This window comes from Quercus lobata, chromosome 7 (assembly GCF_001633185.2).
Source record: "Quercus lobata isolate SW786 chromosome 7, ValleyOak3.0 Primary Assembly, whole genome shotgun sequence".
In the NCBI taxonomy this organism is placed as follows: domain Eukaryota; kingdom Viridiplantae; phylum Streptophyta; class Magnoliopsida; order Fagales; family Fagaceae; genus Quercus; species Quercus lobata.
The window spans coordinates 45,524,221-45,541,013 of record NC_044910.1 but is presented as its reverse complement, the minus strand read 5'-3'; the positions used below and the strand labels follow the sequence as shown (position 1 = coordinate 45,541,013).

Here is a 16,793-nt window from a genome sequence, read left to right as displayed (position 1 = left end):
GAGAAATTTATGCGTGAAAGTAGGTTATTGTTGTTAATTAATCAAGCTGTCTTCACCGTCCTCTCTGACTTTACTGACGATGAATCATGAAAGTCCCACAATCTACAGTGCCCCGTGGACTCTCTCAAAGTCCAGTCTTGATACAGTGATCACCTAATCACTGTAGGAGAAGGTTCCAGGAAATTTTTCCTAAGTTGAAATCTTATATTGGATCGAGTTTGGTTTCAAATATATTTAGAGACTGAGACTCTAACTACCAATAAGAAGATGACAATCATTCTTATCTCAATCAGTCTGCATTACACTTGAGGGACACATATTATCTTCCATTTAGAGCTTGACAGAAGATTACATATACGGCAACTTATGATTCATCATGAATTTTCCAGGTGATTCAGCATCATATGCTATTGCTAGGTTTTGTATTCAAGTTGCTTTGCTCATGATAATGGGTATGGAGCTGTCTCTTCCCTTGTGGGCTTGAAAATCACTCCCAAAGTCCCACCCCTGAATAATGGTTACATTTCAGTGCTCTTTTTACAGCTTACTAACATAGAATCACTTCAGTTTCCAGTTATTACATAACAAGTAAACTATCGTTTTCTTTCCTCCCTTTTTCTGTGTGGAAAGAATATTATGATCACAATCACTATAAATGGAGACCGATTTTCTTGTTTTTTGTTTTCTTTGTTTCCTTATAATATTAATAACTGAGAGAGAGAGAGAGATTCTAGATTTTCTTTACTGAAAAATCAGACAATATAATTGAGTTTTACAAACCCAATGACAACTTAGATTAAGTTATGATTTTACTGCCATGTGAAAACAAATAAAAATTCATCTAGATCCTATATTGGCCTCTAGGCTTTAATCCCAAGTAAAAACATGAAAGGACTTTGAATCATATTGGTCCCTACTCACTACCAAAATAATTGCAAGGGGAAATCACCCTAACAAAGAGAGGAATTGCACGTGTGATGTGATATGGATATGGGACCAATGGGTCTAACCCAGAAATTGACGGGGCTTATTCGAGTGGGGACAAAGGCCTAAAAGACTTGAAGTGTGCATCCAAATGTCGGCTACAAGAATCAGAAACAGACCCAACATTTTAACGCATCTAAATCCAAATGAGCCGTGTGAAATGGATAAACTCTCTTGAGAGAGATCCAATCAGGCAACCACTAAGGGAACAAAGATAAATTTTCATTACTTTGTGTTTCTTCTCACCCTAACATTGTACTTCAGGACTTGGCCCACTTGGGAGTTGGGATTATAATAATCGTGCCGAAATTCCTAATTCCACTATGGAATTCACATTAAAATACCAAAATGGTTGATTCAATTTAAGGCAAAAACAATGATAGACTATATAAAATTACACAATTTTTGTCATAATTTATAATATGACAAGTTATGAGTGGCGGAGAAAAATTTATCAATTTATGTGAGTTTATACCCTTACTCTTCACAACTTACTGGCTCATTATGTGGGGATAAAAATGTATAATTTTTTATGGTCTTAGAACTTTGCATACGTGTGCATCAGGATGTCAGCCGTATGTAAGCAAAGCAGGCATTAAAGGACGACTCTGTACTGCATGCATAATTGATTTCGTAGTGGTACGGGGGATTTGTGTTTTGAGATTTCTTTTTTATTTTTTATTTTATGCGAAAGTATTTTGAGATTTCTTTGAAAAGATATCAGGATTCACATGATAACATTAAATTGTGGTGGTGGCGTCTGATACACGTAAGAGTAAGACAAACACAGCTATTGAGCTCACATGAGTAGGAATAGACCCCTCGTTTGAAGAGAATTATCTTATAAATAGGTTGTATGTAATGCAACCAATGTTTGACTGTTGGCGGAGATACAGTGTTAATTATTATTGCACACATTAACTTATACATTGTCAGGAACGGAGTTAAAACTTTAAGTTAAGGGGACAGTTTTATTGTTGGTTGTGTATAATGGTTTCAACTTCTAATTCTACTTTTTAGCTGTTGAGATTTTTTTTATTTTTTTTTTGTGGGTAAGAACAAAGATATTTTTGTTTAGAATTTTTTAAAAGACAGGGTTATTTATTTTGAATAAAATTAATTAATTTAGTTTTACTAGTAATTTTTGTTGTTGAGCTATTTTTTTTAAGCTTGTATATTTTGTTTTAGATTTTAAATCTATAAATTTTTTTTTATGGTCATTAAAATGAGGAAAATGCTAGAGCTATAAGTTTTTTTTAAAAATTACTAATGTAATAAGTGATTATTGGTAAATAAAAAAATGATGTGAGTAGTGTGCCCGTATGCGGACCAATAAGAATTTGCTACCACAACAGATTGTAAAAATGTTATAAAAAAGTTTGTGAGTATAGCATTACTCTTAAAAGAATCAATGATATTGCTAAAGGAAAACAAAATGTAATTTTATAAAACAAAATTGCTAAAATTAGTACACACACACATATATATATATATAATAATATTTTTTTTAAAAAAATTAGGGGGGCCATTACCCCCCCGGTCCAAGTATGGTTCGGTTGCTGTACATTGTCCTACACAGTATAAGCTAAATCACATTTTAAAAACATCATTTCAATTACAAATGTGAAATGATGAAATCGTGTTTTCAAAACACGATTTTACAATGTGTGTTCCATACGCACGTACAATTATAACTACCATCACTCGACATATAAATTCAATATATTTTGAGAGTCTTACCATTTGAATGAGCGGTGATGACAATTGACAAGATAAAACCCCAGTGACATTATTGAATATTTTAAATTATCTTTAAATTTTTCGTACATTTAGCTTACCTTCTCCTCCCATTTCCCCATAGTTTTGGGTATCCATTTTTCTTTTAAGTGTCTAAAAAAAGAAGAAAAAAAAAATTTCTTGGGGTGGGGGAGGTAAAATCATATTGAGATATGATATTAAGAAATTTATCGAAACAAAAGAAGCTCAGGAACCCATCTCTGAAGTGATCAATGACTTGTGCTTGAAACATGGTTCTCTCTTCTTCCAAAAACAAAGCTTGAATATCAGAATATATTAAAAAACGCATCTGGATAAGTTTCAACGCTTCTCATTAGCAATTGCTGTATTCCAAGGAAGAAGAAAAATTAACATAATTCAGTTGGTTCAATCAACGGCTGATCATTGAAGAACCAATAGACACAGCCGTCAAATAATTAATGTAAAATTTTCAAAGCATTACAATCTTAACTGACAGAAATAATACCATTACATATATGTTGTGAATGAACTATAATTCAAATAAAATATTTTCCTTTTTATAAAAATAATATGGAGGGTGAGATCATAAATTTGAAAATGCTGAATGCATGTATAACTTATTTATAAAAAGTAATAAAATTTTCATATGTTATTGAGACTTTTTTTTTTTTTTGGCTAAATAAAAAATGAGATCTTCGGTATGGATTCATTGAGTTCACGCCACATAACGATAAGGGCAATACCATGTGTACTATCGGAGCCTTGATGAAATTATCGTTATGGGCACAACACATTCGTCGAAGCACCACAACTCTAATCACTCAATTCCTGCCAAACATCATGTGAAGCGCTATGAGAACTCCTACCGCCACACACCCCGCGGAAGTGTTATTGGTGAGACATCATTATGTCTTAGTAAAGGACATCGTATTAGATAAGATAAGTCAATTCAAAATATGTTGGGGATGGACGGTTGATTTGATAATAAAGGCTTTCATGAATGCTTTGTGGTCCCAGATGTTCTTTAATTTTTGAGTGCCTTATACACTGATTTAGCAATTCTTTCGCCCAAAAAATGATGGTTGCAATTTGCCAAAGAGAAATGCTAAAGTACCTATAATAGTGCAGCATTTTCTATATTATTTACCTTATGTAGTAAAAGATTATGAACAAAGTTTAGCTAGAAAATTAATTATAGCCTCAAACTACAACTTTATTTAATAAAATAAACATTATTATATATTTTCAAAATCTAACCATTGAATTGTATGTTCTTTATGCTCTTTGATGATGCCGAAAAAATCACCAATAGGTCACACAGCGCTCGCACACTCAAAGTAGACTTGCACAACAAAATAATAGACCTCACATAGAGCACCGGTGTGGTGCCGGCCAAATACCCTCCGAAAGTTAAGTTAGAATTATTCTCACAACTCTAGAGTACTAGAGAGGGTAAATTATGCGTACCTTGATTTGTGAGGGTATTGAGGCTTTTATAGTAGTAGAAGGTTGACCTCTCTTCCTTGGTGTTGAAGTCTTTTCCTTATAGGACTCTACTTGAATATTTCCAATTGTGGTGAGCAAGGTCTTTCTTTGTAGAAAAGATCTTCCTTCAGCACGCGTATTTTCTAGAATCCTCTTTGCACTAGGATTTCTATTTTGGGATTCTAGGGTGACTCAGGTGTAAGCAGCAAGGACTCTATATCCAGGGCTTTTACTGTATCTACCAGCGATGGGCTTTAGTGAGCGTTGGACCAGCTCCTTGTTCGCCCGTGGAACTGGATCCGTCAGACCCATTACATCAGGCCCGTCAAGCCATATTTTATCCTCTTCACTCTTAATACACATGTCAAATTTTGTGTCAATCGGATATTATTTACTATATGATCTATAAATTTATATTTTATACATAATTTTAAAATACAAAAATTTGCAATTTAAATAATTTATTGATGACATAGCTATTGATATTTAATTTTCAAGAAATTTTGCAAGCATGGAGAATATAAGAAGAATATGTAATCTAATAGTGGATTTGTCAAAATTCACTTCCAATAAAAAGATATTGAGTAAAATTGTAGCCTTAGGTTAAAAAAAAATTTGTAGTTAAATTTTGTCAAATTTCATTAAACAAATAATTTTCAGTCATAAGAACCTATATATAATAGTCATCAAAGCACTTTCAGAACCAAGCAAGAACCAAACCATGTTATGGCAATGTCATCCTTGAAAGTTGAAACTAATATGTAACTTAACTTCTGCATTGAGTTGATATCGTTTAAGTCAAGTTAAACCCCAGTGAAATGGTGTCTCTGGCTAAAAGAGCTAATGAAGCTCATGATTTACTTGTATGGATGGAGGAACTTCCATCAGTTTTTAACCATGTACTGATGGATGATTTCAATACTGAATATAGCTATCTTACCTTCTCCAAAAAAAAAAAATATATATATATATATATATATGGTAATTATTACTATTATTTCAAAGATTTTACTAATAGTAATTTTTTTTTTGAGAGAAAGACGACAATTTATTCATTGACTTGAAAATCAGGAAGATAACAACTATAAAGATCAAGAGGAACAAATTCCATTCAAACCAACAAATGAAAAGAATAAGAAAGTCACGTTCTCTAGGTTATAACATGAGCCAAAGCATTACCTTACCTAAGTCTATGTGAGAGAGAGAGAGAGAGAGAGAGAGAAGCTCTGTAACGAGCTAGCAGAAGACAGAATGTTAATTAAGTGACCAAATGAGGAATGTAACAAATTACTATGCTAAAGAGCGTTAGTCGATTTCTCAAAAACAGAGTTTTGAAGGCCAATCTCACGAACAAGCTGGACCACTCTTCTAAATGCATCAGTTTCCAAAATTACCACAGAAGATGGCATGGGATTCCTCTCTGACAAAGGTGCCAACACATCCCCTTTAGTTTTGAACAACAACTTCAATGCCCGCTTCATTTAGATCACCAAACATAGCACCGTCAAAATTATTCTTCAAAAAACCATCATCAGGGGGTTTCCACACAGTTTTCCTCTCCCAGAATTTTCTTTACTAGTAGTGAAATTAGTTTTTAGCTTCTCTGATAAATTTTTTTGTCATTTTACTTGGGAAAGAAATTATCAATATCAAGGAAACATGATTAGATTCTATATTTTATCATGTTTTCTTTTCTTTTCTTTATTTATTTATTTACTTTTGTGTGATTTATTTTTCTTTTACATTACTTTAATACATGTAGAACTTGAAAAGATAGTTGGATTAAAACATTTTGTATATGTTTGAAATATCTAAGCCAATTATCCTAGTTCAAAACTTCAAAGTCTGTACTATGACTTATAGTGCAAAATAATCTACCTAACACAAATGGCGTGTCAAAAATAAATTGCGATGTTTGGATAGAAGTTTGAAAATACACATTTAGGAGGAGACCGTCGTACTTTATTAATAAGTAACTTTACTATCTTTCTTTCCTTTTCTTCCTTTGAATTACTACACTACTGTCATAACTTTTTTTTCAACAAATTTGATAATTGTTGAAGGTGGTGGACCATAAGTGATATACACAATTGATACTCATAGATTCACTACTTTTTCTCTATCACTCATGATTGATCACTTCAATAATGTGAAGTTTATAGTTTAAAAAAAAAAATAAAAAAAAATGTTAGTGTACTCCGTAGCGTTATTGATTACTGCACTAAAAATAGGTGCAACTTTTTATTTATTTATTTATTTATTTATTTTTTATACAAAATAGAAATTCTATTCTAACTTAATCTAAGTGTAAGTGTATATACATGTAAAACTTTATCTTAGAAATTTGAACCTCGGCCTTTGCCCACCACATCCTCAGAAACAACTCTTTTTCTTTAAAAGCCTTTTATTGGTTCAAAGTTTAAATCTATTTTAAATGCAAAGAATGGTCAAATTGTTTTGAAATTATTCCATGTATACACTATATTATACATTCATCTCACATAAAAGATGGACAATATATGTAGATTTTGTACATAAGGTTTATAAGGTTTATGTTTATGTGAGAGAAAACTAAGATATATTAGTATTAAGTGAACGGAATAATTTCTATTTTCTGAGTTTTTTATTTTTCCAATCAACTAAAACAGTAAGCTATCAAGTTTTTTTTTTTTTTTTTTCGTAAGGGATTGATGCCGCGATGCAGTAGCATTTGCAAAACTGTTTTACTCTCTACTCATAAAATATTCTAAAATTTTATGGACCACTATTACAGTAGATATAACTTGAAACGACGGGATTTACAACAAATTTTTCCAAGTTCATTGAATTTATCACCTGGGTGAGCTTGAAGGGACAACCACTAAGATTTATATTACTGAAAGTAGACAGCACTTGTAAACTGTCCTCCACATAAATTCATGATAATGACAGTAGTCCAATAAACTGAATGACAATCAACAAATTAAGAACTGATCAATCAAACTAACAAACTCTATAAATAAATAAAAATCTTTATAGGAAAACCGATGAGTCTGTACATATATTGGCAATTTTGAGGTAGCACTTTTTTGGTCCAATTACTTTCGTATTTTTATGTTTTTTGGAAGTGGAATGCCAACGTTTATGGCCACCCCTCCTTTTGTATATAACTTTTTTTTTTTTTTGGCTATTCTCTATCTATGTGATATAAAATTCTCCTTAATGAGGTGAGAATTTCGTCATTATAATTAACAAAGTCGCTTTATTAGATGACATGATCAACTTACCAACTTCTATTCATCAAAAAAGACTTACCAACCTTTATAACCCCCTGATAAAGGTTGATCATATCATCATAAAGAGCACAGTCATCATAAATTGACATCATATGTTGAAAGTTGAAACTTTATCCAACAACAAAAAAATGTTTATGCCTTTATGGTTTTTTTTTTTTAATTTTTTTATTTTAACTACTATATGTTATGTTATGTTATTATTATTATTTTTTTGGGGGCATATTATACGTTGAGGGGACCTTGTTCATGAGATTCCAATGTAAACTCTCCTGCATGATGAAATTAAACTGCACATGATTTATATATGCATCGAATTGTAACTTGAAGTTAGAAAAATACCACTTTATAAAAGAAAAATTACTCAAATGCAGATTGCAGATTTTCCCCCCCTTAAGCTTACTTCTTCCGTTGTAAGAACCAGTGAAAATTTGCTTCTTTTTTTTTTTTTTTTTTTTTTTTTTTTTTTTTTTTGCAAAATTACATATTGAATCCTCTAACTTTGCCTAAAATTTTATTCAGTCCTTTAACTTCACTTTCATTTAATTTAATCCTCTAACTTTCAATTTTGTTCAATTTGGTCATTTCATTAGACTCTGTTAAAATTGCGTTGTTAACTTTTAACTTTGTTCAATATAAAACCATGTCATTTTGATCATTCTTAATGGTTTAATTTTGACACAGGAGGACTGAATTGAATAAAGTTGAAAGAGTTAGAAGATTGAATTGAACAAAGTTGAAGGTTAGAGGATTGAATTGAACATAAATGAAGTTAGAGAGCTAAATTGAACTTTAAACAAAATTAGATGATGCAATTTGTAATTTAGCTTTTCTTTTTAACAGACTAGAAATTAATATATACTTTGCCCAACTTAGTTCCAGAATTTAATCACAGTATTGGGATTGTACTTAACTATACTACCGTTTTGTCAATTCAAAAAAAAAAAAAAAAAAAATTGTCAATTGACACGCCTAGCCAGCACCAAACAAAAGCACTGGCCTACATGTTGTAAGATTCCTATTCAACATTTAGCCATCATACACAGCATGAATCTAACTGGAAAACAGAGGAACTTAGGCATTTTTATCTTGGAAAAGCCTACATGTACGTAAATATGCAGAGACACTTTTGGTCTGCCAGCCCACCTGCTGTAATGTTATGGCAATTCCAAATTGTTCATTAGCTCATTTTAATGGTTAAAAAACTTGCGTAAAATGTCAACAATAAGCCTATAAAGTTATGTTATTTAAATTATAATTGCTAAAATTAGCAAGTTGTGAAAAAAATTATAGAAAAAAATAGTCTCTAATATTGATGGGACCGATGAACCCTTTTGCTCAGACAAACTAATCAGACATCTCTGTCCACATCTCCACGTCACTGACGAATGGAGGAAAGCCATTTAATGTAGTAGACGGTTATAAGACCAACTATATAAACCGTTGAAGGCCTATCAAAGCCTACATTACTGAGCATGAAAGCGTTACCAAGAGAGGCATTAAAGCCACAATAAAAGCCACAACGGCTAGAGGCTACGAAACCATATATAAACACTCCACAAAACCAATACAAGGTACACACAATCTAAAATACGTCATAACTCTGATCTCTGATACTCTCTTGAAAATTTCATACGCTGACTTTATCATCGGAGATTCTTTGGCAAGCACCACACCGATGACCACCTAAAGAAGGCTTTGTGCGACATTTTCAGGTATAGGGACGAGGTTGCTGGCTCATCTGGACGAGTCAACTTGATTGACGATTTCTGCTTCATCAAATATTATTCTTTCTAACCTAAATGCCTTAAGAAAGGTATGAAAAGACTAAAGAGAGATGTTTATGCAGAAGCAATATATAGAAAATAACAGTTCAACCCAGAATTTACGAGACTTGTAATGTTATTTCAGTAGCCTTGCAACAATTGCTTAAATATTAACAGAGAGAGAGAGAGAGAGAGAGAGAGGTACTAATATTAATTTAAGGCTATTCCCACAAAACAGACTCGTGTGCTACAGCCATATGGTGCAGCAAAGGCCATATGGTGCAGCAAAGGCATAGAATTCAGCAAAACCCAAAGCAATGTTGGGAGACGATGCTTGTTGGAGCTCATTTCAGCAAGATATCACAATGCTCTTTCTGAGCCATGTGCTTTGAGCCATCTGGCTGTGGAGATTGTGTTTCCTGTGCTACCTTCTTCTTTCTCTCCTGCCCTCTTCTTGCTTTTGACACAACTCTGACTACCATGTTGACAAACTTGGAAAATATCCCAACTTTAATCTGACCTCTTTTTGGAGGAAGCCTGGTCTGCTTTCTGTTTACAGGATTGGATGTTCCACTAGCTGCAGCCATTTTATCAAATAGCAAGAGCCACAAGAATCTGTACTTTCAAACAGAATAAAAGGATGAATTAGCTTTGGTGTGGTACAAAGTGAGTGTAGAGGGGAGAGTGACGAGCCAGATATATATATGGGAGCCCTGCTTGGTACTTGGGTCACTAGTGTTGAAGTGTTTACTGTAGAAAAAGATCAATTTTACTGTTACTGTTTGGTTGCTAAGAATATGGACGAAAAAGAATATGTTGCACGAGCAAGGTTTATTATTCATTCTTTTAATATTTCAATTTGAATGTAGTATTGTGACGCTTGCTTCCTCTAGTGATTCACAGCTATAAGATGGATTCAGGGCAATCCTGGTGGCCCCTCAGTTACTATTCTATAACACAATCTTTATTAGCATGCAATAAATTTACTTCTACTGTTGATCAGAGTAAATAATTTTGACATTTTCTAATGATATGCTCAGCCGCAGAATATCTCTTATGTTGATTATTTTAGATCATGTACACACTTGTTTCATACACTCACACAATTATATGTCTAGATAAAGATTACATTGCAATTTGGCATCTGGGCCTAATCCAAGATAACTAATTTGAACTAACTACATGTAATAACGAGACAAGGTAAAACTATTGTGATGGCTGGCTTTTAGCGACACAAAGCTAATGATAAGTCAAGGTCTCTGGTATAGAATAGAAAACCACAGCATATTAAGATATTGGAATTTATCTGCCGTGTCAAATATAGGTAGATCTCTTCGTTTTCCTGTAGATGCAATTTTTATTGTCCCCAAATGAAAGGGACAAGTACATGTGTTGGAAGTGGAAAAGCAGACAAACCTAACAGGTGTCTTCCTGTGGTGAAGGAGTAAAAAAGGTGGAAACTGAATAGGATAAAACCATATTTGGGGTCTAATTGTACTCATTATGAGGGGGGCACAAAACGCATGCAATAATCAAGGAACGCTTATTTTGCATAGGCTACATACTTATTGGCAAGCTAAATTGATGATTGCTGGGCTGGGCACCCCAGTCCCATCACTTCCTTCAGCTGAACCACAATACATAATCATCAAGAAACCAATTGCTTGTGTTGCCCACTTAACATGGGTTCTTCACTAGCTTAAGGCCAACTCTTACATCATCCTCATTTTAGCATCATGAGTTGCTGTGCCTGTGGAGCACAAAAGGTGTCTAACAGGTGTCTTCCTGTGGTGAAGGAGCACAAAAGGTGGAAACTGAATAGGATAAAGCCATATTTGGGGTCTAATTGTACCCATTATGGGAGGGGCACAAAACGCATGCCACAAAACGAGGAACGCTTAGTTTGCATAGGCTACATACCTATTGGCAAGCTAAATTGATGACTGCTGGGCTGGGCACCCCAGTCCAATCACTTCCTTCAGCTGAACCCCAAGACATAATCATCAAGAAGCCAATGCTTGTGTTGCCCACTTAACATGGGTTCTTCACTAGCTCAAGGCCAACTCTCACATTATCCTCATTTTAGCATCATGAGTTGCTGTGCCTGTGGACCTCTCTCTGTTGCCATGGCGGCTTGGCATGGTAGCAGGGTGCAGTGCTGCTACCTTTGATTTCACATCGCGCACCAGATTGTTCTGCAAAAACATTTATAGAGAGCAAAGATCACAAGCAGAATAAAAAACCAAACAAGATCCCGAGTGGAATATAAAACGAAAGGCAATGTGCATTTAAACTTTAGAGGCTGAGGAAAATAACTAAGGATTGTATTGAAAAATTAAAAGTCTCAATTCGCCAAAAGAGTAGATGCTTTGTTCTCTTCAAACTACTTTGCTACAGATGGCTTATTTGAGAAGTATTTTCATTGCAACCAAGATCAATCTTAAAAATTTGGACTATTATTTCTTCCTTGTCTCCCAGTTCGGTTTTCCTAATACTGGTTCACTGTCTGCAACTAAACAATATGCTGCATAAAGAACAGAGGAACTTTAGGTCCTTCCCATCAGAACTGGGTTCATAAGTTTCAGTCCACGTTTCTTTTCAGCATTGACTTGACTGCTCTAGACAAGAGGAAAAGAGAAGGGTGGGGGAGTAAAATACAATAACTCGCAATACCAGATAAACATCTTTACAAACAATGATCCAACTTGAGAAAGTGCATGACAATTCATTCAAGTCCAGAGCAACATCAAAAGGAGCCTAGTTCTCAAACCAAACGTAATATCCTGCTGAAACTACTTTCAAATTGGGCTACAAAACCCCCCACCCCAAAAAAGCCCATTTGTTGCATGTATCACTGTATATTGTTTGGCGAGCATGTGCATTGCATACCTTTTCACATCAGTATCAGAAATATCATTGATAGCCAAATACACAATGGCAATGCAGATGAAAGCTCACTGCCTTAGAAAATAAAGGACAATTGGATTACATAACATCAGTAAGAATAGTAAGTCATTGCATTTACAGAATATTTATTTCTCAATTCCTAGGCCCATTTCCTTCTATAAACATCCATCACAGATCTACAAGATAGACATGCTTTCTGAGAGGAAAACACAATACAAGTACAATCACTTGATTGGTGCAAGAATGGTGTAGACCAAAAGACATGTGACTATTACAATGGCCCCTGCTAGTGTAAACCTTGGACTAGTCCATAGCATGAGATTTGACCTCTCTGCTCTCTTGACGGGATCAACTTCCTCAGATAGTGGATAGTTTGAGCGCGTAGGGTTCCAGCTGACATACTTGTCAGGAGAAAACTGTGAGAAGAGATTCTTTTTCCCTTGCTTTTTAAAGTTAGACCAGGCCTTGTCCCAGTCTGTAGAGAATTTATCACCTGAGATATGTGCACAAAGAATATTGGTAAGAATTCTAATGTCTTGGCAGTGGTTGACAAGCAATATAATTAGTTAAGCCACATTCATGAAAATGGCATAAACATATATAAAGTATCAAATGCACAAATGCACACGCACAAATTAATGAAGTGAAACCCAAAATAGAGGGTAATTAATTATTTCTTAACATAACAATCACTCATTGTAAAAGCAAGTGGTCAGGCAGAGAGCTAGAAGATAGATATTTGGCTAGAGTTATATATGCCCTTACAAGGCTACAGTGCTCTATTCCAATTACAATAAAGATGAATGGGTAGTTTCCTATACCAATCTGAGGTCATATCAATAAACTTGTTAGGGAGATAACACCTTAGAGAGAGGGGTCCAATTATGGTATATTAATTCATCAAGTTCTTCACACATGAGTACCCAATAATCTCCCCCTCACATGTGAGTTATTGGCCTGCTGTGAGTTTCAGAAACTCTCGCCTTTTGGACCATGAGCCATGAACAAGTCTTACTAGCTCCTACTTGCCTATGGGCTTTATTTTCCTTCACCCCATGTCATTCATGGGCTCCCATTTTCCATCCATGGGAACCACGTGCACATTGTCCCCTCTCCAACTATAAAAGGGTCTTAATATAAGATGGAGCAACACCACATAACCCAAAAACTCAAAACTTATCGATTTGAGTCCAATTATGTTATATTGATTTCTCAAGTTCTTCACACGTGAATTCCCAAAAGGAACCAATATCATGCAATTGTGATTCCAAGGTCAAATATTTTTTAGTGATGTTTGCTTAGATTACAAGTGATTACACCTTAGTCAAAATGAGAAGTAGATCTTACTTAGAACCAATCCCAAGTTAATACCAATTTAGAACTTGGAAGAATGGAATGAAAAAAACACCAAGAAAATCAGCAATATTTCTAATACCTCAACAATTAGAAAGAACAATTTTTTAAGGCATACGAGTGAATATTATGTTGTAGTAATAGTTAAGATATCCTTCAAGATTGTGACACAGTATCCTTTCCAAGCCCATATTAATACATTGCCATCTCAACACGTATTGCATTGTTTTGCTAACGCATTCCCTTCTATTCTTCTTCTTCTTCTTCATTTATTTTTTTCCTGATAATTAGATAATCACAACAATGGAGGATTTGAACCCCTTGAAATCTCCATTGGCAACATTAAGAGGTGCCAATTGAGCTACAAATGCATTCTTCGAATTTCATTAAATAGGCATTTGAACTAACTATGTAATAACTTCTCTAACTGCGGCTCTAGCTTTCATTTTCTAGTTTGGGACTATCCACAAAACAATTAACTTTTAACGGTCATTAAAGCACTACTCTTACTTTGCAACCAAAACATCTCAATAATAAGTTTCATCGATCTCAGTCATTCTAGTACAGCAATCTACATATGAAATAGCAAAACCCAAGTTTTAAAAGTACTAAAAAAAATAAAAAATAAAAAAGGTGTCGTACCTTTATCATTGTTGTTGTTGTTGTTATTATCGTTGTTTTGAGGTTGTTGAAAATTCCTTTGGGAGCAGAACAAAGCGAGAGGAGAGTAGGTATTAGAGGAAGAATAAGAAGAACACGAAATGGGTTTTTGTTTTGGGGACCAGAAAGTATGGGATGTAATGCTTCCGAGTCGAGCTTGAATATCCATTAGAATCCCACTAAGATTCTGATACAAAAGAGCATGCTATGATGGTATTGAATCGAAAAGTGTCTGGAGTTTGGTTCTATTTAGATAGAACATATTTCTCTTATCTATGTGTGCAAATGCTGGCCTCACATTTGTTCACGTCGTTTAAGCGTGCCGCACGTGTGTATGGGTTTTTATATTTATTTATTTATTTAAAAAATCACATTTGTACGGATTTAATTGGGTCGGGTTTGTAATATTTTTCGAGTTTTAATTCAATCTAGACTATTGTAGAGTTGAGAAATCTCCTATCCAACTTCGCAAAAATTGGTTTAGGTTAGGTTGGGTTGTCGAATTGGGTCATTTTGTCATACTTAATAAAAATAAAAATGAGTTCAACCATTTAAGTTTGTTATTCACCAAATGATTATGATTTAAAATTTTTGGTTTAATAGTTCAATTTCATCAATTAAATATCGATATAGCAAAATAAATCAAATTAATGAATTTGAACTAAATCGCAAAATTCAGAAGAACTTAAACTAACAAATTTAAAATACATTTATATTTTTTAAACTACTAATATTGTGGAGTTGGTTTGGGTTACTTAGGTTGAAAGCCCAAGCTGTAAAGGTCACACTCTATCTTCATTCTAGGTGCCATTAGAAGCCCGCGTAAATTTTAGGTCCAAATGCCAAATGAACTTTTCTTTTTCTTTTTTTGAGAACCGCAAATGCCAAATGAACTTAATTAGACTTTGTAAGATTAAGAGTGTGTTTGGGAAGTAACGAAACCCACAACTTATTAGAGTTTTTAACTTATTTTTACTACTATTTATAGGTCTCATTTCACTCTTTAGTACTATTTATAGGGGTCTTTTTTGCGTATTGTGCGTTGGGCTGGGCTGCCTCCTACGGTAATGGGCCCGAATGTTTCTGAGTAAGGGAGTTGGGGCCGGTCCAATTGTAACTCAACTTGGGCCGGTTTGTGCACAAATTATGCCTCGTCTGTCAGGAGTAGGCTTACGGCAAGTAGAACTGTTTCAGATGAGTTACGGCAGACAGATATAATAATAGCAAAACAGAGTACTCTGACTATTTAAATAAAATGACCAAGTAATCCCTACTTATAAAACATGATTACAGTCGTGATAATTTCATTTACAGAGAAAATAAAGGAGAAAGAAAATAATATGAACTAATTAAGAATGGACATAAATCAAGTTTTAAGTTTGGTCCGTCGAAGCAAAACCAAAGAGGGGAGAACGCCTCCTCTCAATGCAAATAATCTCCCAGAAAAAGATCCTGTCGTGGGGATTAATGACTTTAAGGAAGTCGGACCTGAATGGTTATTGCCCAAAAGGAATCCTTGTTACGTTTTGGAAGAGAGCAGGATTTGAAAGGGGAGAGAGGGAAACCGACCTACTGGTGCATGCCCATTGTATTATCTCTCTTTTTTCCTCAATTTTTTTTCTCTTCTTTCCTTTGTTTTCTCTCTTATCTTTTTTCTTTTCTTTCTCTTGTTTTTCTTTTACTCCGTGAATACCCTCTATTTTTCGATCCTTTTTTCAGGGCTCGGCAAGGGTCCTTTTATAGTGCCTGCTGTGGCCAGTTTTTACCACTTTGCCCCTTAACCGCCTTTGTCTGGTCTGGGCGTACTTGCTGACCACCAAAGGTGTGTGACACTCACCCTTGCCAAACAAAGGCAGGTTTGTTTCATTCCTCAGTCCACCGTAGCACTCTTTCCTGCCACGGCATAAATGTTTTCTCTCTCTTTCCCTCAAGACATGCACCTAACGGTTCCCCCCTCAACCTTGCCTCTTTTGGGTGGTCTGTCATTCCAGCAGGACGTACCTCCCAAAAGGGCTTGGGCAAGAGCCGCAAAATAGGTCTTTTCCCCTCTCCCCACCACCAAACCATACCCCCTTTACCTCTTACCTTTGGCCCATGGTCCCACCACGTCCCATATTGGCTGGGTACAGACTGGTGGTGCATGGGCCTTGCGCGTGCTTTCCTTTCAGATATGTCCAAAAGTCTGCCTGCTGCTCATGCGTTTGCCGTAATCTGGAGACTCTCCGTCTGTGTTTTCTGACCTCTTATGTGGGTTTTTCTTTGGTTTTCCGCTCCATTCAAGAGCTGGACTTTGTCTGATGATGGACCTTACATTTCTTTGACCCACTCTCGGTTTTCTTTATTTCTTGCAACATTGTACTGTAATTCCTGCCGTAATAACTTAATCCTGCTGGGCCTCTTTTGGGCCAGCCGTTTATTCCTTCTCTTAGTGGCTTGTCATGGCCACTGTTTTGTTTTTACTTATGGGCTCCTATGTCCCTTTGAGTTTTCCTTTGGGCATCCACGGCCCGTTTACTTTCTTTGGGCTTCCTTGGCCCATTTGCTAATTCCACACTCTCATGAGCTTTTTACTAACTTCATTGGGCTTTCCTGACCCAATAACCTTATT

General features: G+C 34.9%; 1 protein-coding gene across 1 annotated transcript; it reads right to left on the bottom strand.

Annotated features, from left to right (window-relative positions):
* Positions 1-12,212: 12,212 nt before the first annotated feature.
* Positions 12,213-14,437, bottom strand: LOC115953881. Its single transcript, XM_031071702.1, has 2 exons — positions 14,168-14,437; positions 12,213-12,665 (listed from the first exon to the last, which is right to left on the bottom strand). The coding sequence occupies exons 1-2, from the start codon at positions 14,352-14,354 to the stop codon at positions 12,397-12,399; spliced, it is 456 nt and encodes a 151-aa protein (XP_030927562.1). The 5' UTR covers positions 14,355-14,437; the 3' UTR covers positions 12,213-12,396.
* Between the last annotated feature and the right edge of the window lie 2,356 nt (positions 14,438-16,793).